The following is a 22082-nucleotide window of genomic DNA, read 5'->3' as shown; positions in this document are numbered from 1 at the left end:
CCTCCAGGCTCCAGTACTCACCTGCTCTCCCTGTACCTCTGCTTGTCATGTCCCCTGAGGTGACTCCTGCCCTTTTTCCTACTGGGGAAGGCTTGTTTAGTTGTACTAATGAAAGCCAGGGACTTACAGTACTCGTTAGCGTTAGCAATTAGTCCTGCCCTGTTGCTCTGGCAGCTTCCCGGGCACTCACTGCCAAGGGTGCCGAAGCAAGCACTGATATTACCCACTAGCTTCTTATCTCTTATTTTGCTTTCTACCATTTACCTGAAAAATATAATTTAACCACCCTGAAGCTGTGATAATAAAAGCCAGGGGGAGCAGCATTTGAGCAAAGAGTCTGTCCCCACCTGTGCTTTCTTATTATAAACCAAGTGTGGAAAATGGAGTTACAGCTTTCTTTGCCTTTGTGCATGACATGTTCCTCACTGGTGGAAGAACAGACAAGAGCAGACATCTCCACTTCTGCAGTGGGTTTTTTAGAGCATACCTCAAGATTCTCCCCTGGCTTGAAAGCCTGCAGAAGCTTGTATTTCCTCATGGCTCAGCAAATTACAGTCTGCTAGCAGCAGCTCTTCAGAGCAGCAGTCTTTAAAAGGATTGAGAATGTATGGAGGCAAACAGCTCGTTTTTGGCTGGGTATCTGGGTGCAGAAGGGATGCTACACAGACCACGAGGCAGCTCCAGAGACAGCACTGCCAAGCTCTGCTACATGTGCAACTCTGTCATCCCCTCCTCCTAACTCAGAGCCATCCTGCTGGCCTTGGCCTCATTAAAACTACGCTGGGAGAGTCACACTCATTTGGAAGGTGATTGTTGCCTCCTGCTACCAAATTGCTGAGATTGGCTTCCTCACAGGATAATTGTGGAGGACTGCTTATTTTATGAAAGCAAAACCTGTAGTTGTCCTTTCTGTCTTGATTGTTGTCAGCCTTCCTGCCCCGAGGCAAGGAAAACAAACAAATAAAGCACATCAGCAGAACCCAGTAACAGTGTTTCTCCATTTTTATCTAAGGTAAAAAAGGTTTCTGTCCATTCATCCAAAGCCACTAGCCAGGTTACCATGAAGACCAGAACAAAATGGTCTGAAGAGGCAGACCCTGCTGCCTGCTCTGCCACATCCTCCCCATGGAGAAGAAATGTGCAGAGTGCAGGTGTATTTCTGAAGGCCAGGACAAACCATTTAAATTATTGCTGCAAGTCCTATCAAGAAGGCTTTTTTTTTTTTTTTTTAAATATATAACTATGGTTCCCTTTTGGTTAAGGAGCTGTGGTTGGTGTAGGGATCTCTATCCAGTCCAGACCCTCCTCCTCTCCACATCAGCACTGAGTCTTATGTCGTATTTCCCATGGTCACAGAGCTGCTATCTGCAAGCAGACAGTCTCCTGAAACCCCAAGATCCCATCTCCGATATCTCCATCCTTTCCCTGTCTTCCTTCCAAAGGAAATTAAGTATTTGGTCACCACCACCATTTACATTGCAGGCATCTGAATATATTAGTCCTGTCTGTTGCTCACCACCACTATAGCGTGACTGAGGCACAATAGAAAAATATATCCTTAGCTGCATAAAACCCAGACAGCACACCAGTGGAGCAGAAACTTACTTTCATACCACATCTTCCAGTTTCTCCCTAGCCACCCCCCAACTCCTTTTACTGCAGCAACCAAATCCCAGGACCTGGTTCAGCTGCAGACAAGAAGCTGTATCGCCCAAGCCAGTTGTCTCCAGGAGGCTTCAGAAAGCTGCCCTTATGGACTTCTGCTTACAGGAGCAAGTGTTTTCCTGCTGGCTTTGCTTAAAGGGATTCCTTATGGATCCCATTGGTGTGTGCAAGGGGAATGTGCACTGTGTACTCATTTATCAGTGCAGACATGTTCTTGAGCATCTCATGGAACGTGTCCACTGTCTTCCTGTAAACGTCCCTGCGCAGCACAAAGGGACGGAAAAGGTTGAGAGGCTCAGCCCTCTGGAATATGATGGGGAAGCCCAGCTCTGCTGGTACCTTCCCATTGCCAACGAAGAAGTGGTAGAGCTTCTTTTCATGCAAACATTTCTCCAGGAATTTCAGCATGTCCTGTAGACGGGCCTCCAACTTGTCTGGGGCCCAGTCTTGACTGGGACGTGCCTGCAGGAGGTGCAGCATCACTGTCTTCAGGTGGTAGTTGGTGAGTCCACTTGGACCCGTGAGGCTGCACTGCTTCCCATGGAGGAAGGAGAGGATCTGAAGGCAGCTGACATGGCAGGCGTTGGCAGGCAGTGTTTTGGAGACCACCTGGATGAACCTCCTCTCATACACTGCGAAGGTGAGAAACCAGCGAGTGCTGGAGGGGACATCTGCTGCCAAGCTGCTCCGAGGGAAATGAGAGATGAAGTAAACATCAGAGTTCTCGTACTGCACCACAGGGGTGAGGTTGAAGGCAATTGATTTTCCTGACCTGAATTTTATCTTCAGGGCTCCTGGTGAGTCCAGGAGGCTGAAGGAGAGGTCAAATTCATACTTGTGGGAGATTCTGTTCCAGGCCTTGGTGACCGCAATCTGGAACCACTTCATGACTTGGTCGGCATCCAGATATTGAGTACTTTTGAAGCACAGGAGGTCTTCCATCTCACTGCTGGGCCTGGTAGTATTGGCTTGGCTATGGAGGAGACACAGCATATCTTCCCCCAGTTTAGTCTTGTCACAGATGCAACCTGTCACATCCTCATCTGCCCTGCACACTTTGATAGTGCCATAACCTTGTTCATCTGGGGGAGAAGGGTCACCAGAGCACCAGGCCTGGGACCGAAAACAGTATGGTTCAGGGGGGGCAAAGGGCACTATCAGATCACAGACAAAAGGCTTGCGAACTCTCCAATTCTCATACATGCTCCCCACACCCATGCAGTCCTCCACTTCCATGTCTGCATCCCGGTTACAAACGCTCCTCAGGGCCTCCAGCAGGTCATCTGCAAAGCCTTCCACCATCTCCCGCATCCTGGCCATGTCTCCGGTGGTAGCCAGGATGCGCTTCTCATAGAAGCTGGCCAAGGTGGCCTTGTCAGGGAAGGCCACTCCTTGAAATGCCTTCCCCAGGACAGCCATGTCGTCCTCTTCTCCTCCCGTGTCCTGCCAGTTCGCCTCCTGGAAGTCCTGCCTCCAGAGCTCGATCAGCAGGAAGATGACCATGGAAAGAGCAGTCCACATATCCCATCGGACCTTCTCCTCTTTGCTTTCCTCTACCACCTCTGCCACCTTTTCCAGAGTCTTCTGTCTGGCTTCCTGGTCTGCAATCTCCTGCTCCAGGCGCAGCTGCTCCAGCCGCAGGCTCTCCTCCCGCTCCTTCATCTTCCGGATGATTTCCTCCGTGTGCTCGGGGACGGTGCCATTCTCCTTGGGGAAGAGGAGGGGGTGGTTGATGATAGCTGTAATCACCACGAAGCACACCCGGAAGATTCCCACGGGCATGGCAATTCCTTCTCTGGAAGAGAGAAAGGCAGAATGACCCACAATTCAGAGTGTATGGCCTCAAAAAGAAAAACGAAAGCCCCCGCCTGAACAAAAGTGTTGGCATCCTTTCTAGAGAAGAGTCTAAAAGCTCCTAAGCGTGTGCCTGTCTCTCCAAGTGATCGGCTAAGCTTTCCAAGGGCACTCATTAGGGCATCCTTTCTAGAGAAGAGTCTACTTATCAAATTAACTTTGAAGAACCCAACTGTAAAGGCACTTCACTTGCTCCCATTAGCCCACTGTGATGTTATTGGGGCACTGTGGGAGGGCACGTCCTTTCTCCTTCCCTTAAAGTTCCCTGGAATGGGAAGGGAAGGAAGCAGGCAGGACCTTCCCAGGCATAAAAAAGCAGGACTGGAGATGATCACTGCTTTCCCTCCACATGAGACTAATGTTGCAGACGTGGCAACGGCATGGCAAGGTCTGTCCTGGCCACCTTCCATATTAAGCTTGTCTGGGGACCCACAGAGCCAGCTTAGATCAGGGCAATCCTCACTGCCAACGCTGGGATGTGCACCTGGGTGGGAACAAGTCTGCACAGTTCTGTGCTTCTAAGCAGGCAAAGCTCTTCCTGCCTTTCAGCACTGTCAGGATCAGGCTGTGACAAATCCTCCCAGCCTCCAGGATGTCTCATGACTGCAGTCCCTGGAAAAAGGGCAGAGGCAGAAAGATTGCTAAACTGGAAAGGGTTTCCTTTAGACCAGTAGTTTTAAAAGCATCAGGTTGTTTGTTTTTGGTGCTTGCTTCATTATTAATCTGTGGAAGATATTAGTAAACACCACGGCTTTGATCTCAGCCATCTCCCCTAAGCAGCCCCTTAACAGCTGTGTTTGCAGCCAGCCCACTCCCATTTGGAGTGACCTCAACCTGGCTGTGAGACACAGCCCAGGTCCCAGTGTCACAGCGCTTGCTGCAGGCAGCAGTGTGCCAGCTACAGCCCCATGTGTCACCCGCTGCACAGGGCCCTGGCACGACTGAGACTGCTATGGTGTCCTGGAGTTCCTTCATGTGGTTACTGCCTCTGCTTCTTGGACCTCACACTTTACAAAGCTCTGCATGCCATGGGGCTCACAATAAAAGAATTTAACTCGCAGCTTTCCAGGACACAGTCCCATTTCTGGGGCATCAGCTTGGCCCTGATGAGGTCTCCCAGCGGTCTGGGCCAGACGGTGCTCAGACTAAAGCCTGGGCTGTTTCCTCCCAAGCAGCATTTCTGTTTCTGGAGGGCTGGCATCACTATCAAGATCCCAAGTGCCTACTCAGAGCAAGACAATGTGAGGTTGGCACCCACTCCTGAGATGTGGCAAGTTCATCTGTCCCTCCTTCTAGCAACATCACCCCTCAGTCCTAGCACAGGGAGACCAGAAGGACAAGGTGGACAAACAAGGATATTTCTTCTTCCAGCTGGAACATTTTACTGCAGCTGCTTTAATGCCTCAAAAGTGTGTTTGAGAGAGAAGAGTTTCTGTTACAGAAATAAAGTTTATTGATAAAATACCTAGTCAATCAGACCAGAAACAGTAATCTCATTCGTAACAAACCAATTCATCCTGCTGTAGGAATGAGACTGCTTCACAGAGAGCCAAGAGGTGGTGAGGAACTGTGTGGACACCAGGAGCTGAGGGCTGTAATTTTCTCCCCCTGCAATAGCTCCTTCCTAGCCTGAAGCCAGAACATTTTGGTGCCACAGCAATCCTGCCAGCAGCTGGGCAAGAAGGAGAACATCTCTGGCAATCTCATTTATGCCTCCACAGGGCATGCAATAAAGACAGATCCATCCCAATGGGCCTTGTTATCATTAACTGCACAACAGACTGCTGGCTTTCAATTGCAGGAACCTAGATGTCCTCGACGTGAGCACCTGATGTACATCAGAACTGTGGCCTCTGCATGCAATTAGCTTTGCTCACAAGAGAGCTTGGACTGGAATGACAAGAGAAGGGAACAGGACTGAGATCCATTGTCCAAGCAGCAGGAAAATTCACAGGGTGCTCAGGATAACACTACATGCCTCTCCCTGTGTTACATTTACTAACTGCTCTTTTTTCAGCTCCCATGTATATGCATAGGTGAATGCCCTTACGCAGACATTGCTCTGGAGATGCTCCATGAGCCTTTCCTGTCCTTTTCACATTTACATTAACTCTTTAATTCATCAGGCAATAATTAAAGCTGAATTCATGGGTGTTTCAGTTATTCTGTGAGCTCCACGCCCGGCCACATTTTAAAAATAAACTGGGGTCCCCCTGCATTGCAAAGGGCTTTATCAGTTTGTTGGGGCAGGGCAGGAAGCGCTGGCGAGCTCCTTTCCTTAGTGCTATACTCTTCCACAGCATGTGTACTTTCCAAGCTTAAAAATAACATGGCCAGGGGCCAGGGGCCTCCTCTTGCAGTCTTGACCAGGATGACATTGCTGCTTTGCCCTGCTAGACCTCTGTCCCTGCAGATGAAACATTTTACTGTTAGCAGATTACTTCATGGATGCCTAAGGCTGCAAGAAACCTGCTTCCTTAGGATCTTCTTGTACCCTTCCAGACTTTCTCTTGCCCAGCTGCCCATGAGCACACTGCTTCCAGAAGCTACCTGCCCCAAAGTTCTGCTACCAGAATGGGTTAGGCCAGACATCCCCCAGTCCATGACTGTCAGGCTCAGTTGAATTTGTTCAGGGTCACACCCACAGTCTAGACTACCCCTGCTGATTTTGCAGGAGCAGGTTTGGAAGCACGTGCACAACCTCTTCCCCCAGCAAAAGCTACAGGATCAACCTCTGGAAGAGAGGCGGGATAGAAACTGGAAGTGACAACACCTTCAGGTCACATGAGTTTGCAAGAGGCCTGTCAGTTTTCAGCCTGAACAGAGGGAATTCTCAAGGACAAAACTGCCCCTTTGCTACTGTAGCTATTCAAGCCCAGAAAATGAAGCAAAACATTAACCTCGATTAAGGCTTAAGGTTAACTGTGGCCTTGACTTGCTGGCCCTGACAGCAGCGAGGGTGGGACAGCCAGTGTTCCACACCTCATCAGACACAGCTCTCCTGGCTAATAAGAGAAGACTACATAATACATGTGAAACCAGTAGCACTGCCTGCTAGAGCAGTCCAGCCTTCCCCATAACAAAGGCCACTTTCTTCCCTTTGCTTTCAACTTCAGCCCAAGCAATTTAAGTCTGATAAAAATATTTATGCCTGCTCTGGTTGAGGCAGTTTTTTTGTGGGGAAGAGGGAGAGAGTCCAAATGTTTCAAAGCTGGAGACTAAGAAAGAGAAGCATCATTGTTTCATCTACACATCAAATCACTTTAAGCATGTGGGAAAGAACAAAGTACTTGTAATTTGTTCAACAAGTTCCCAAAACGATCTTCAATCTTTTCCAGTTTTTTGTCCTACCATTTTTTTCCCAATCAAAGATACACAATGTCCTGACTCAGTAACAGGCCACCTAACTACCTTCTGCAGACCCTCTTGCAACAGTTCCAGAGCTGCAAAGACTTCCCTGAGGGAGGGTGCTGTGGTTCTCTGCATCACAAGCAGGCCACCTCTGTGCTCCTGGGCCAGGGTGTTCCTCAGGCAAGAGAGCTGAGACCCCACCTCCTGTGCTCCTGTGGGTACAAAGGAGGAAAAGGAGCAGTGAGACTGAGCAAAGCTGCTCAGAGAAGGGAGGACAGCAGGAGACAAGAAGATCCATGGAGCCCCACTGTCTTGATGAAAAGCTCTGTCTCTGCTTGCTGCCCAGCATGTGATGCTACTTGTTCAAACCTGTCTCTGGCACCATAATTAGCTTCCTTCTAGGCTCTTCTGTGGCACTCGGTGCTTCAGTGACTGGGTGCTTTACTGATTTTAAGGTTAATGACTGCTCTGAACAACCCTGGGAAGTGAGGGGGCAGGTGCCATCCCACTGGGGAGTGAGGGTTCAGAGATAAAAGCAGCTGATAGCTCTGCTGCCCGATTAGACACAACCATCAGCTCCATCCTGCAGCACTTGGTATGTTTCAAAGGCTTCACCAGGAGCACCTGCAGCTCTCCACCCTCTGCTCCCAGGCAAGTTAGGCCTCATCCTTTCAAGCCTGAAGCAGCCTCCCCAGCTGGAGGATCCCAATCAGTCTAGTAGCAGGTCCTGGACTATGCAGGGAGCTCGGAGGACAAGGAGAAAGATGACACTGTTGTCATGCAGTTCAGGTCAGTGCCATGTAGCCACATGCAGGCACTAGCTGACCTGAAAGCCCTCTGCTGCACAGTTCAGTGATGTTTGATCCCCCCCCCGGCCTGGAACACAGTCAGAGGTGGCGTGTTGCAAGGGAGGGACACAGCACGTGGAGCTGACGGGCACCCTGAGCTTGCCCGAGGTCACGCGATAGCTGCAGAGCACCCGCTGCATGGGCACTCTTGACAGCCTGCTGAATTCCTCTTGCATATATATAATAAAGACCAATGGGTGAGTATGCCCAGAGAGGATGTCCCAAACCTGCCACTGGAAAAGGCTCTTCTCCTTTGCTACATTTGGGCAGTGCCAGCCACGCCAAAGGCTGGAGAGAAAATGGGCTGGAGCTCTGAAAATGATCCCTCAAGGTGAGACCTGACTTACCAGCCATGCCCAGCCCCTTGGCATTGCAGCAAAGGCAGAGCTGCAGCTCCTTACCAGCACAATGCAGCCCTCTAAGCTAAAAAACCCATGGTGCTGAGCTCTGCAAACCAGCACTCGCTGTGCCTGCATCTCTGCAGTACCAGCCTCTGCATCACCTGTGCCACCCAGGTCCCTGCACAAGTGGCCTTGAAGGAAGACAACATAAAAACAGCCATTGCACTGTTTCCTGACTGCAGTCAGCCCTGCAGGTCAACTGTGCTTGCAATGCATGCAAGCAGATTTGCTTAGTGATGTTCTGTGTGGCACAGGCTTGACTAAACCTTCAGCTTTTGCCTTGAAGACCTCCTCCTCACCTGGGAGCATCACAGAGCTCATCTTATGCTTCTGTGGGTCAACCTGGGCCAGCTGCTGCTCTGTGACAGTGTGTGCTCTCCCCCTTCCCACCAGCCACCCTGCTGCAGGACATTTCCTTGCGTGAGCAGCAAAGTCCTTTGTAGAGATTATGATGCTCAAAGCCATACCAGTGTCCTATCCCTTCTAACTAAAATGTGCTCAACTTCTAATGTCCCCAAGCCTTTCTTACAACTTCTTCCACTGCTGCTTCAGACCCTTTTGCCTCCTGCTCAGTCTGGTAAAGGAAAAGAAGGAGATTTAAACAGCAGCTTGCAACTTGCCTGTGTAGGCTGCTCATTTACTCCAAGCCCAGGTAATCCTCCATCTCCCTGAAGACATGAGAGAATACCTCCCTTTCATTAACAGTCCCTTTCTTTCCTCAAGAGCTCCTCACACAGCTATATTTTTTCCACCTTTTTATTCCTTTAAATTTTGAATCATGGGAAGTAAAACATGCTCTGGCTGGCGTTCAGCAATAAACCAGAGAGGAGTGAGCTGAAGATTTGATTCTTAAATTAGAAAAACCCAAGTCAAGCTACTGAACACGGTTCAGTAATGCACTGGAATAGGCCAAGACATCAGCTACAGCACACTCGATTGCTTCCTGTGATTTGGCTGACACAAAAGGCACTGAATAGGTGGCTGCCACATTGTGTTTCGCTTTGGTAAGCTGCAAGAAAAGAGGCAATTTGAAGAGATGATAGAAACTACGGCTGGTTTGGAGCTTTTTTCATTGAAAGCTGCCAAGTTTTTGAAACCAGAAGTTTCACGGGAAACAAATTTTCTCTGACTCGTTTTCAGAAGGTCCTTGAGGTCTACAAAGGACTCCACTGCATGTTTTTGCTGGAGAGATTAATAGCCCAAAAGAGCCACTAACCTGCAGGTGGGAGTTTCTTACTAGGAAGATATCAATCTCAAGCCCAGGGATTTCAGGCTCAGCCCAGCCATACTCCCTTTGCTATAACAGAAAAAAAAAATGCCTCTTGGCCTTTGAGTGGATAGTCTGAAAATGCTTCTGCTGCATTTAAGAAGACCTAGCCAAGACAAAAAGTTAGCTGAAAGCCCTTTACTACACACTAAGTCCTCTAATTTGTAAATACTGTTGCCAGCTCTGCAGGTATTCAGAGGTATGCCCAGCTGCAATAGAAAGAAATGTTTCCTCTTACTGGGGACTATAAGCTCTGAATTTTAAGAAATATGCACAATGAAAGAGAAATTGGAATTGCAGAGACACATGTCAGTACTATTGTTCCTGCCAAAACCTTGGAGAGATGCACTTTATTTAGTCGATCACATACCATGCTGCTGTTTTTCCACTATCTCCCCATCAACGTTCCCAAAGCAGTTGAAAGGCCTTTGCTGGCTCAGGACAGATGGGAAGGGCAGTCTTCCTTCCAGCTACTACATGTAAAGCCTCAGGAATAAACACGTGTTGGGTAGATGTTCATGGAAAAAGACCACTAGAGAGAGCAGCACCCTGGTGAAGTTATCAGTCTGGTCTCTGCCCTTAGTTGCTTAGTTAATTTTGCCACTTTTGAGCTTGAAAGAATAAGAAAATTTTCACATTTTAAATTTTATATGCACATATTTTAAAAAAAACACACACACATGCCCTTATGGTCTGATCACTTGCTTAGGATGAAAGAAACTTCTGTTGAAGGCTCTCCTCCAAATTCAGGAGGGATTAACAGTAATCTAAACTTTGGTCACCTTCTCGGCCCCAAGACTGCTGCCCCCATCACTTGACTGTTTTCAGGTCAACACTCTACTTTCCAGGTTTTACCTGAGCTGTCACAGGACTTGAGGAATTTGTTTTGGCAGGACTTCACTCAAAGCTATCTTGTTCTTGAGACCATTTTTTACTGAAGATGTATTTTCTGGTGTGAGCAGGGGAGGAGTCCTGTTCTGGTGAAGAATTTCAGACCAGAAGTGAGGTTTCCTCCTGAGCCAGCACCATGTTTGTTGGGGCCTGTGGATTATCCAGCATCCCAGTGTGATGGACACTGCCAGCTAAGCCAGCTCCTAGGAGCTATAATGCCAAAACTATCTCAAAATAAGAGTTTCCATGTTCACTTGAGTCAACAAGGTGGGGCTGTGGCAAGGCACTAGGCCCTCAGGGGTGCTGGAGGGCCCTTACAGCCAAGACAAAGGTGCAGAGCCCACGTACTGAAGCATACTCCAGGGTGACTAAGGGTTTATTGCACCAGTCTTCTACCCTTCCCACTCCACTGTGTGCACAGTAGCACGTGACCCTGCCTAGCTTCCACTTGGCACAGGCAGCAAGAGGCCAGATGCTCAGATGAGGCTCCTCAGGTGGTTTCTACCCTCCATGACAAAGACCCTCCTGCTGCAGCGAGAACGTGTCCCCCAACCTGTACAGACTCTTGAGGCTTCCCACTCCACCATCAGCTGTGTCAGCACCCAGCACAGCCCATGCAGAGATCATGCAGTATGGAAGGGAACGCCAGGGAAGGCTCCTGCTCTCCAGTCTCTTGAGCACAGTCAGCTGCAGCACACAGAGCCCAGTCAGGAAAATTAGGAGCCACAAAAACACAACACTGAGCTTGAAAGGCACCAGCTTCTGTTGTTCTTTCACCCCCTAAGAATTAAGCTTGTGTGCAGGGTGTTGGTGTGATAAGTACCACCTGGGACAGAACAGTGCCAGCCACATCAGCTGTAACTCATGCTCCAACTTGTCTTCTTAAGCATTAAAGCAGTGCTACAAAGTACCAAATTCCAGCTGCCAGCACAGCTGCAGTTGTTTCAGCACAGACTGGTGGAATCGGGCTGTCTTTGGCTCTCTACCAAAGCCACCGGTGGAGAAGACCAAATGCACCAATGACCAGGTGCAGAGGCCTGGGTGTTAAGACTGGTACCACAACCATGTTTCAAACCAAAACAAGCCAGCTGGCCTGTTTGGGACTACAAAAGACAGGTACGTCAGAACAAATGCCTTGCAAAACATGCCTGGAAGCCCCACCCTAGATCAGCTGCTTGGCCACAGGACAGCAGTGGGACAAGGCCACTTGCCTGATCACTATTGTTTTGCCATTTGATTGAGAACAGGTTAGCCTCTCTAACATCTGGGGACATCCTGTCCCGGGCTGTGGCGGTGCCAACGGCATCGGCTGCGAAGCCCGAGTCGGACATCCTGCCCCACAGGTCTGCTGTGGACTTTCAGAAGCAATATTTTCCTCCCAGGGTCAACAGATCAGGTATTTCCAAGGAAATGCTGATGCTCATCCTGTGTACAGGACTAGATAGCCCTCCCTTCCCACGGGCAGGCGGATTCAGGGTGGATAAGCACATGAGTGGCACTGACGTTGTTCTGGAGGCAGATGCTATCACACAGCCACAGGTCCCACCAAGGAGGAATTTTGCCAGCATTTTTCCAAGCAGAGGGGTGCTTGACTTGCCCTGGGAAGGACAGGGAGTCTCCCTTATGTCTTCCAGTCATTCATTACCTTCGCCATCAAGCTTTTTCTTATAGCTCATTAACTCTCCCTTGCTGCAGCTTGAACCCCTATTTTTCCAGTGACCACTGTGGATAAAAGCAGGACAGAATGTTTCTTTTCTTGGTGCAGTAACACTCAAGATGTTCAGAGGTCTTCCCCTGCTGCCTCAGCTTTTGCTGCACACAGATGCATTTGTAAGATGTTGTCATAGAATCCCACAGCCTTTCTCCCCTCAAAGCCTAGTCACTACAAAGCGTTTGCCTTCTAGGGCTCTTTTCCAAACCCTGAAGATTTCCAGTTTCACCAGCAAGTGGGAGATTTATCTGGGTATTTCCAAGTCACTGTTTCTCAGTGCATACGGGTACCATGCCACTAACCTGAACATGATTCTGGCCCCCTCTTCTTGCCCCAGAAGCTGGCAGCCACCATCAAGGACAGCTGTAATAGCTACTAAATAAACACAGAACCACATCGTGCCCCCAGAACACTCACTGTTTATTCACTGTAAGGCTGGACCCAAGACAGGGTGCCTATGGAAACAAAGCTAACAGCATGAGGAGTGTGTTACTCAGCATCCTGCCTGTTGCCTGAAAGCCAGCTCAGCTCTTGTCAGTGAGCAGCACATGGGCAGTCTGTGCAGTGCCTCAGATTCCCCCTGCTACAGCTCAGAAGGGGTTTCACAAATTGGAACATAGTGCCAGCTGTGAGGGAGGCAGAAGGGGCAAGGTAGGGAATGTGCATGTGGCTCCCACCCACACTGAGATGCTGTGGTAGGATCCCATCCAGGAACAGCTTGGCTTTTTAAACCAAAGAAATTGTCTGTTAATTTAAGGGAAAACAATTGGAGTAGACCAAAGTTTTGTTGTTTTGTTGGCGAGTGTCTTTTGGAGTGTTTTTAAAAAGGAGGAAAGACATACACCAAAAAAAAAAAAAAAAAAGAGATTGGCTTACCAACCCTGCCAGCTCCATCCCCCTCAAACCCAATGTGATGGGAGCCCAGGCAACAGCTGGTCACTCCCCTGCACAATCTTTCATACGCACAGATAGACACGACCCCCCTGATGCTTTACCAAAAGCCTGAGAGCATCAACCACAACGTACGGAGCAATGTCACTGCACAGATGCTCTCTGGCCTCCACCTGGTGCTCATACTGGGACCCACTCTGGCTGTCACCTTCTCAGCCACAGGACTTCCCCTCGCACGTGCCGAGAGCCGTGGCTCATTGATCCAATCTGGCAGTCACCTCAGGGAAAAGTGAGTACACACAAAGGGTTCCGTTGCCAAGCTGTTTAAATCTGCCCTCCTTTTCCCTGCTTAATTCTCAATGAGGTGGAGAAAATCATACCAATATTGTTACATCAGGCAGTGGTTACTTCAGCTCTTCCTCATCCTAAGGTGAGCATATGCCCTGCATCACTACACATCCAACTTCACTGTGCATTGTACATCCATTGAAATAAATGCTTCAGTATTAAGAGGATTGCTGGAAACATTATTAGAAAGTTGATTTCCTAGCAGGGATACATCACTCCAGTACATCTAAGAAGAGGACATGTGGATATTGGCACAGCTCAGACATGACTTGCAGGAAGATTATGTTTTACATATGAAACTATAAAGTCCCATTTCAGACACGTAACCATGAGCACTCAGGCATTACAGAGAGTAGGAAACAGCAGCTGCCAGATACTGCCACACTGAACAAAAACACAGCAAAAAGGAATCGTCACTGCAGGCTGGGAATTTGGTTGATCTAAGATCTTCTACAGCATCACAGTCTTGACTTAATGACACACTCACACTCCTATGGCAGGAGATCTGCAGGCCCAAGTATCTGCTTAAACAAGGACTCAGAAACATTGGATAGGATTGGAGGTTTGTGTGATATTAGACTTTTGTTTTGCTAACCAGTTACAGCTGTTTGTATTCAAACAGCTGGGGAGGAACTGCATTTAAATTTGGCTATTGCAGAAAAAATGTCACCACAGAAATGAAAAGCAATGCTTTTTTTTCCAGTGCCTGAAATCCCAAATTTTATAAAAACACAATATAGTTCCTTAAATAAACTTAAAAAAAAAAAAAAAAGGCAAGCTTGTGAAAGCCCCTGCTGGGATGGGTAGAGGATGTGGAAGAAAAAGCACTTTTACTGCAATGTCTTGTTTCCTCGACTCTCACTAGGATGGCTCCCTGATTTAAGTAGCAGCACTCCACATTGCACACTAGCATCTGCAGGAAGAATCAAGCCCTCTTACTTCATTACCTGGAGGCTCCTGTAGAGAAGAGGAGAAACACCACAAATGCTTTGGGAAGCAATAAGCCCAGTCTTGGCTCACTAGTCATAAACCTAAAAACTGCCAAGAGACATGCACACACACAAATATCTTGGCTGCAGAGTTCTGCTGGCTAACCTTCCTTCTCAAAATGGGTTTGGATAAGTAGAAATCAGAAGAAAAAACTCCATACAAGAAAACAAGTTGAAGCTCATCCTTTCAGCACCTGTGGCCACCAACTCAGAGCCATTTACACCCAAGGGAGTGACTCAGAGACCAGCCTATTGCCACATGCACCCATATTTAATGATTTTCATGTGCTCTTTACTCAGTCCCCTCTGCTTAGCAACAAAAGAAAACATCCTCAAGCTTTTTCTTTCACTGAAGAGTTTGTAAATTGAATGCTGGGAAGAAAAACTTTGAAACAACCTCCATGGGGTAAGGGCAATGTAACCTGTACTGCTGCAGCAGAAGTACCAGACACACAAGTTAAGGCTGTGGAGCCACGTGGTTTTCATTTGGGATGTGTGGGGTGAACACATAGGCTTGCTTTCTTTGTGACATCAGCACCACAAAGGAAGGCTTTGTTTGAAAGCCAAGGAACAGCCCCTCTGCACACTTACAGGCTAAGTTACAACGCAATGGGAACTGTGAGTCATCGCTGTGGGGCCCCTGCTCACAGACACAGAAATCCCCTCTGCTGCTGCAGGCAAGGAGCTTAGCTTAGCAAGGAGCAATGACAGCTTCCAGCACCAAGTGGGAGACTGAGTGTCCACCACTAGCAGCTAATACAAGGCTGAGCTGAGAGAACATGATTTAGAGGCAAACATATCCCTTTCAGTCGACATTTCTTCCTGTAACCCTTTCAGAGGCTGAGATCATAACCCTGAACTCATTCCAAGAGCATGAAGCCGCTGTGACTCAGCAGGGAGGTGGGACAGACATCAGCCAAGCACCTTCAGACCATCTTCTGGCTTCAGCTGCAAAAGGGCATGGCCATGATACTTCAAGCATAGGCAGCTTGCTAGGTAGGACTGCAGTAGAGCTCTACATCCTCAAGTCACCTAGTATGCCAGATAATTTATGTTACTGTGCGTTACAGTAGGGGAGGGTCAGCTGATGGATTCCAGCTACCCAAAATAAAGACATCCACCTCCTTCTTGCCCCTACCAGCTTGGAAGAAAAAGATAAGGGTCTTCTTCAATTATTATCAACTGCAGTGAAGAAGTGGCTGTGATAAAAAAAAATCCAAGTGTTTTCTCTCATTTCCAACAGTCCCACGGTGTTTGGTTGCTAAACCTCCAGAGGCTTTTAGAAATCAAACTCTCATCTGAAACCAGTGTCAGTCAGGTACCTGAACATCCTTGAGGAAATAGCTTGGGACCAAAGCATTTTGGACTTCATGATCTTGAAGGTCCCTTCCAACCTAAAGGATTCTATGATTCTATGATTCTAAGCACAAGCTTCTCTGGGAAGCACTATACTGTGAACATCAAATGTCACAGTTCAAGCTTGAGAACATCTCCTTAGCTTCATCTCTAGTATGTACTAATATTCTACAAGAACTTAAAAAAACAATAGAGAAAGAAGAGGTCTGAAAAAGCAATAGTCTCCCCTCTTTGCCTACACACATGGCCTACACTGTGCCTGCATGGTTTCTGCCAAGTCTTCGTCTGCTTTGTTCTGAAAAGCTTCCAGCAATTCTCCATCTCTGCCTCCCAAGGCAGTCTAGAGCATTGCTTAACTACCTGTACCTGTAGGAAACTCTCCTTATCACTGCATGTGCTTTCTCCAAAACAAGCTGTAAGCCCTTCTGGGATTCTGGCACATAGAGGCAGTATCTCATTTTAGGGAGCTACTTTCCTTCCTGCAGACAGCATGGGAACTCTTTGCTCCCACTCCTCACTGGCTGCTCCCTGAACACCATCAAATCCTCTGCAATTTGGAAAAAGTGAAAGCAAGCCTCTCTGAAGCTGATTTTCATTGTTTTCTTTTGAGTTTGTTCACAAACTCTACCTTTTTGATTGACAGTGCCCACCATCCCTTGAGGCAACCTAGAGACAGATGCAGTTGGTTATGCAGGTGGCTCAGCAGACACCTTAGAGCTAATGTCACTTTTCTGCTCAGATGCAAGAACCTTCTCTACGTGCTCTTCCCCCTGGTTTCAAAAGCCAAGGAACAGTACATCTTCCTTTGCCAGGCAACTGAAATAACCATAGGAATCTAAGACTGTGCCTAACAGGGCTTAAATTCTGCAATAGTTGGCCTTCAGTAGTCCTCATCCTTGCCAACATCATGCTTGGTTTTTCCAAGGCACATGCATGGCAGTGGGATGCATCAGATGTTTTCCCTATAAATGCTAAAAAAGCATCTCTGCCTTGAGGCAAATATTACTGATACAGATATGCTAGATCAGCCAGAAAAACCTGCCTCTGGAAGATGGATAGCCATGAAAGACAGTGCAGGAAAAGGAAAAGGAGAACGCTTCATTTACACAGAGGAGGATGGCAACGGGCCAGTTCTCACAGCTTCCGTCGGGACGGGCTGCAGAAACGTGCCAGGAACGCGGGGAGCTGAGCTTGCCTGCAGCACAGGAGACGTCTGGACTGACTGGGATGGCAAGAAGGGGACAGGCACCACCCAACACAGACGCAGATCCAGAATAAATAAGGGGGAAAAAAAAATAAAAATCACGTGGAGTACATGAAGTAACAGGTACTCAGAGCTGCAGCAGGACATTGCGGCAGCCAGGACTGCTGCTCGGGCAGCTCCCTCTGCCATCAGCTCCAGTTCTTCCCTCACCACCACTGGTACCTGCAGAGCCTCTTGCCACACGCTCACAGAGCGGTTCTGCCAGCTGCCTGTTTTTCAGCTGGCAGTCATGCTTTCAGCAGGTTTTTCATGGCGTTTCTGTACAAAGATGAAAACTCTACACATTGCTGGATTGTAAAAGCCACTATTTTCCCTTCAATATGGCTGCCTCTGCTGTCACCCCGATCATCAGGAGGTTGTCCAGGAACTTCCAGGCCGTTGCTCTCCCTCTTCCACCTGAAAAAGGGGTAAATCTAATGCTTTCCCTGTCTGTGTAAGGTACCTCTGACAAATTCTTCCACATAGCAGCATATGTGGCAGTCCAAGCAAAGCTTGGACCTGTTGGTTGCCTTCTGCCATCGCTCTCTGACGAGGCCTCGACTGTACCAAGGCATCAGATAAAAGCAATTTTATACTGAATGCCAAAAGAGAGGCTTTTAACATTGATCTTCTAAACTGAACCCATTTCCAAATTTAACCTTCATGATATTGCTACTTTTGCTTCGCAAGTGCTGTCTGACCGTCACTGCTGGGAACGTTTACTAAAGGCTTTTTAAAATCATATCAAACCTGGAAGGAAGAATGATCCCTGGAGCACTTACCTGCTACACAACTTTGCAGGTGCTCATTAAACTTCACATTACTGCTACCACTGTGATGCAGAGAAGACTATATTCAGTCACCCACCACTGAAGCACAGCCAGGAAGTCTGCAAAACACAAAGAGAACAAATGAGGAAGTTCAGGCAGAAGATGGGTATGTAATGCAGTTATCTAAATTAGGGATTGACTAAAAGAGACATTAACTCACCCCCTTACCTAATAAAATGATCTTAAAAGCTCAAGGGACCAGAAATAATCAGCTTTGAAGTGATCAGGGAAGAGTAAAAACGCTGCTTCTCCCACGGGAAAGGGTGCAGATCACCCCGTGGGTCTGCCAGTGTTGCAGACACACCAATAAGCAAGGACCTCCCTCCTCTGGCTCCATCCGCACCCGCCAGCCCTCTTCTTCTCAAATGGATTAAGGTCAAATTAGCAGCTGCGTAAATGCAAGGGCAGAGACAGTTTTGTCTGGGATGGGTTTGTCCCAGAAAAGGCAACTAGCTGCTGTAAGCAGCTTGTGAGGTAGAAATACTTGCTTGGGGAGCCGAGTTCAGAGAGCTAATGTGAGAAACAGAAAACAGGAGAAGAGGCAGGAAACAAGTCTACGAGCATACAGGAAGATGTGAAACTCAGAACCACAAAAGATAAACTACCATATTTTAGGAGAGAGAAGTTAAGAAATTTTAGGTGACACAGGAAAATAAAGTCCTCCAAGCAGAAGCAGGAGTGGATGTGCCCAGCAAACTGGTTGCGGGCAGACAGAGACATTACTCAGCTGTGCACATGTGGGCTGGGGAACAGGAATCCACCGCCCTCCTCACCAGCCACCATCACCACTGTGAACCCTCGGTCTTCATCTAAAGGATGATGAAATCATGAATAGTCCTTCTGAAGGCTGGGCTGGACTTTGGACCTGGGTCCTTTAAGGGCTCAGTATTAAATTAACTTGTCCTTGATCTCCTGAACCCCTTCACTTCAGCAACCCTTGGGGAGGGGATGGCTCAACCCTCCCTCCTCCCACATACCTGCTCTGACCAAATCGTGTGTACAGTTTCACTTCTCTGTTTGTGTCTTCAACTGCGAGGCCAAATTGGGTAAACAAGCTCTGCCCTGCCCTCCCAACATCTCTCAGCCTGCAGGGCTGCCTGTGCCACTGTGCAGCTAGTGCCACAAGACACTACCAGCAGCAACACAGACCACTGGGCACAGGAGCAAGACACCCCAATTCCAAAAAGTCTGGGTCCACGCTGTAATATCCCAGTGCATGTTTGCTAGCCCTCAGGGTCTGCAATACCTGGTCTCATGGTGGCTCAGGGTCAGTTAGGTACAGCAGTTGCTTCTGCTTGGAGGAAAGATGGTATGAAGTATTGCAAAGGAACCGCTGCTACAGGACTTAAGTGCCCCCACTTGTTAAAGTAATTTTTAAACCTCAAAAGAGAGTTTAAGTCAGAGTCTCCCTCTACTGTATGTATATAAATATCAGAGACATTTTGACTGAACTTCAGGGGATGGTCTAAAGTTATGACAAGAAGGACCCTTTCAGCTGTTGGTGTGTCTGCACTGCATCATAGAACCATTTAGGTTAGAAAAGACCTTTAAGACCATTGAATCCAACCATTAACCCAGCACTACTCAGTCCACCAATAAACCATGTCACTAAGGATCACATAGACACATCTTTGAAATCCCTCCAGGGATGGTGACTCCATCACTTCCCTGGGCAGCCTATTCCAACACGTAACCACCTCACACACCAGCACCATTTGCTCCCTTCAGAGGCAGTCCGAGCAACACAGCACTGTATTTATTGTGGGTCAGCTGAATAGAAGAGCCTCTTCTGCATGTCAGAAATCAAACCTGCACCTGCTCCAGTGAAGCTCAGCAGGTAGTCTGGCCTTCAGGCAATGGCTGTAAAATCAGTCTGTTTAGATGAACTGCTGGTCAAGGTTGGCTCAGCAAATTTGACATGGGCCACATGTGCATGGAAATCAAAACAAGCCCAAAAAGAAAAATGAGAGCCCTGTTGCACCCCTGGGCCAGCTCTCCATCTCTCAAGCTGCTTGAAGCTTGGCTACCCACCTCCTTTCCTATTGCCCACACTGAGGGGTGAACAGGCAGAAGGTTTTGCTTACACAGCTGAGTCCACATCTCTGCAAAACCTGGAATTCATGGTTGGGCACATGGTGATGCCTCTCAGAGCACACCCTGACCACACTCCTTTCTTCCAGCCCAAAGCTTCTACCTCTCTCCACTACCCAGCAATTACATGTGATGATGGAAAGTATGCCGCCTGGCAGCAAACCTGCTTTTTTCCCCCCAGTATAAATGGATTATAATAACACTTGGGAGAAAAAGAACTGACCCACCCAACATCCCACTGTAAAGGGGATCCGAGGGAATAAGCCAAGAGGTTTTTTTCAGGCTCCTTTCTCCATTGCACTATTGCTATGGATTGCAATTGCCATTCTGCAGAGCAGAGTGTCCAGGACAGGACAGCAGGCAGACTTGTGCAGATTCTAAACAGAGTTCATATTCTTCATCACTGCTCCACAGAGCAACTGCTTCTTAATGCTCACCTTGTTGACAGAGTCTGAATTTAGCTTAAATTTTGCCAGGACGGTTATTTTAGAAGGGCTGTGGATGTGCCAGGAGAAAACAATACCAGTGCAAAAGTAAACCACTCCCTTTGCTGTGTACTTGTTGCAAAAGCCAGCCTAAAATTGTCCTTTTCAAAACCACACAGGTTTTGCTTAAAAAAAAAAAACAACTTAGAAATTAGTTATACCAGCTTGGGGAACATGAGTGTTAAGTTTCTGTGGGTCAGATTCCCTCCCCCTGTTACTCATTGCTGTGCAAGTGTAAGGAGGAGCGCAAGCACTGGCACCCCTCTGAGACCACCGTGCAGCAGAGGCACATGGGAGCCCTTATTGCCACAGAGAGAACAAACAGAAAAAACCAGCCAAACATAAAGGGAGCAGGACATGCAGATATGATAGCTCTAGTCATCAGGTGGCCCAAAATAGTCACTCGGAAAAACCAAATCCCCCATTCCCTGTTTGGGGATATGAAGTCAAACCTGGGGTGGGGGAGGGCTCTCCTTAGTATATTGTAATGCTTCAAGCAACAAATAAGAGGAAGACAAGTGAGGAGAGGCCACCGCCTGAGCTCTTCATAAACAGGTACAACATCTTTGTCATACACAGGTCACTTGCTCCTTGCAGATGCCACCAGTGCAAACACAGATCACTTTGTTCTGCACACTTAAGTCACACACACAAAGTTTCGTCTACTAGCTGGGAGCCAAGAAGACCTTGGAGTTGATCCCAACGTTGACACTGGCTCTCTGGTCTTTGGCAAATAAATTCACCTCTGTCCACATCTGCAGCAATCACATGTAATGCATGCATTTCCAATGTACGAGCACTGTGAAGCACCTATTGTGCTAAAAAAAAAGGTTGAAGAGAAGGGTTTGAGTTTCCATTAATAATTTCCATGCTCTGCTCTTCCTCAAGTATTGAAGGAACCCCTTTCACATATACTAAGGAAGAAAACCTCTATGTAAAGGCAGATACCTATGAAGGTAGCCAGAATCACTTTAGTCAGAGCTGCAGAAAAGCATTATGATCATCAAACTGAACTCAAAAACCTCAGAAAATGAGCCATACTAAACCACAGCTGCTCTTCTGCCCAAGTTCTGCTTGCCTGGCAGCTCACACCAAACACTTATGCCTGAAGGAGATGCCGTGTATGGTTTAGGCCAACTGCACTCATTAAAAACAAGTTAATAGTAATGTTCACTTAGAGACACTGCTGATGCTCACCTTGCCTGACCACATTACAGGCACCAATAGCAAGACACTCTATTTTTCTGAAGGATTTTAATATGTCAGTTCCCAAGAGAATGTGTTTCAATAGGAGACTGCCAAGTTGAAGATGCAAAGGCCATTAAAGCTCTGGTTCGGCACGTCAGTTTTAAGTCCATTACTTCCAGCATCCCAGGCCTGGCTTGCTCTGATTTGAGACACCAATATCTACTGTACATCCTCAAGAAGATACCCACACACATGAACAGCAGCTCATCTAAAAACATCACCCCTCCTAGAGACATACTCCATCTCAGAAGAAAGGCAAAGAAGCTTTGTAACAAACTACGCCCAAGCCAGATAATACCGAACAGGCAACAAAGCTCGATGACGCAGTTCGCATGGACTGCACATGCCTGGGACCACCACTGGTGTGAGGACCCCACAAGCTGCTGTCACCAGCAAGACGAGGCGGCTGCAGGGTCTCTGTTCAGCGTGGCTCGATCCCGCAGGGCTTGCCCATGTGTCCTGCTGAGGGGGCTACAGCCAGTCCCGCGGCTCAGGTGCCCCTGAAAGCAGGCTGCCTTCTGCTCCCTGCCTCCCGAGCCCAGCCCGGGCTGCCGGGAAAGGAAAGGCGAACGACCCGTAGGAACTTTGGTGGGCACAGTAAGCTGCCTCAGAG

The 22082-nt window shown here is 48.0% G+C and overlaps 1 protein-coding gene across 1 annotated transcript; it reads right to left on the bottom strand.

The window, feature by feature from the left end:
• Nucleotides 1-1797: 1797 nt before the first annotated feature.
• ITPRIP (inositol 1,4,5-trisphosphate receptor interacting protein) lies at nucleotides 1798-17640 on the bottom strand. The gene is made up of 2 exons (XM_008949103.1): nucleotides 17598-17640; nucleotides 1798-3460 (listed from the first exon to the last, which is right to left on the bottom strand). Exon 2 carries the CDS (start codon nucleotides 3445-3447, stop codon nucleotides 1798-1800), a length of 1650 nt encoding a protein of 549 aa, XP_008947351.1. The 5' UTR covers nucleotides 3448-3460; nucleotides 17598-17640.
• Between the last annotated feature and the right edge of the window lie 4442 nt (nucleotides 17641-22082).

This window comes from Merops nubicus, unplaced genomic scaffold (genome assembly GCF_000691845.1).
Source record: "Merops nubicus isolate BGI_N331 unplaced genomic scaffold, ASM69184v1 scaffold22361, whole genome shotgun sequence".
Lineage (NCBI taxonomy): Eukaryota > Metazoa > Chordata > Aves > Coraciiformes > Meropidae > Merops > Merops nubicus.
Note: the sequence above shows the minus strand (reverse complement) of the source record. Positions and strands in the feature narration are given on the sequence as shown.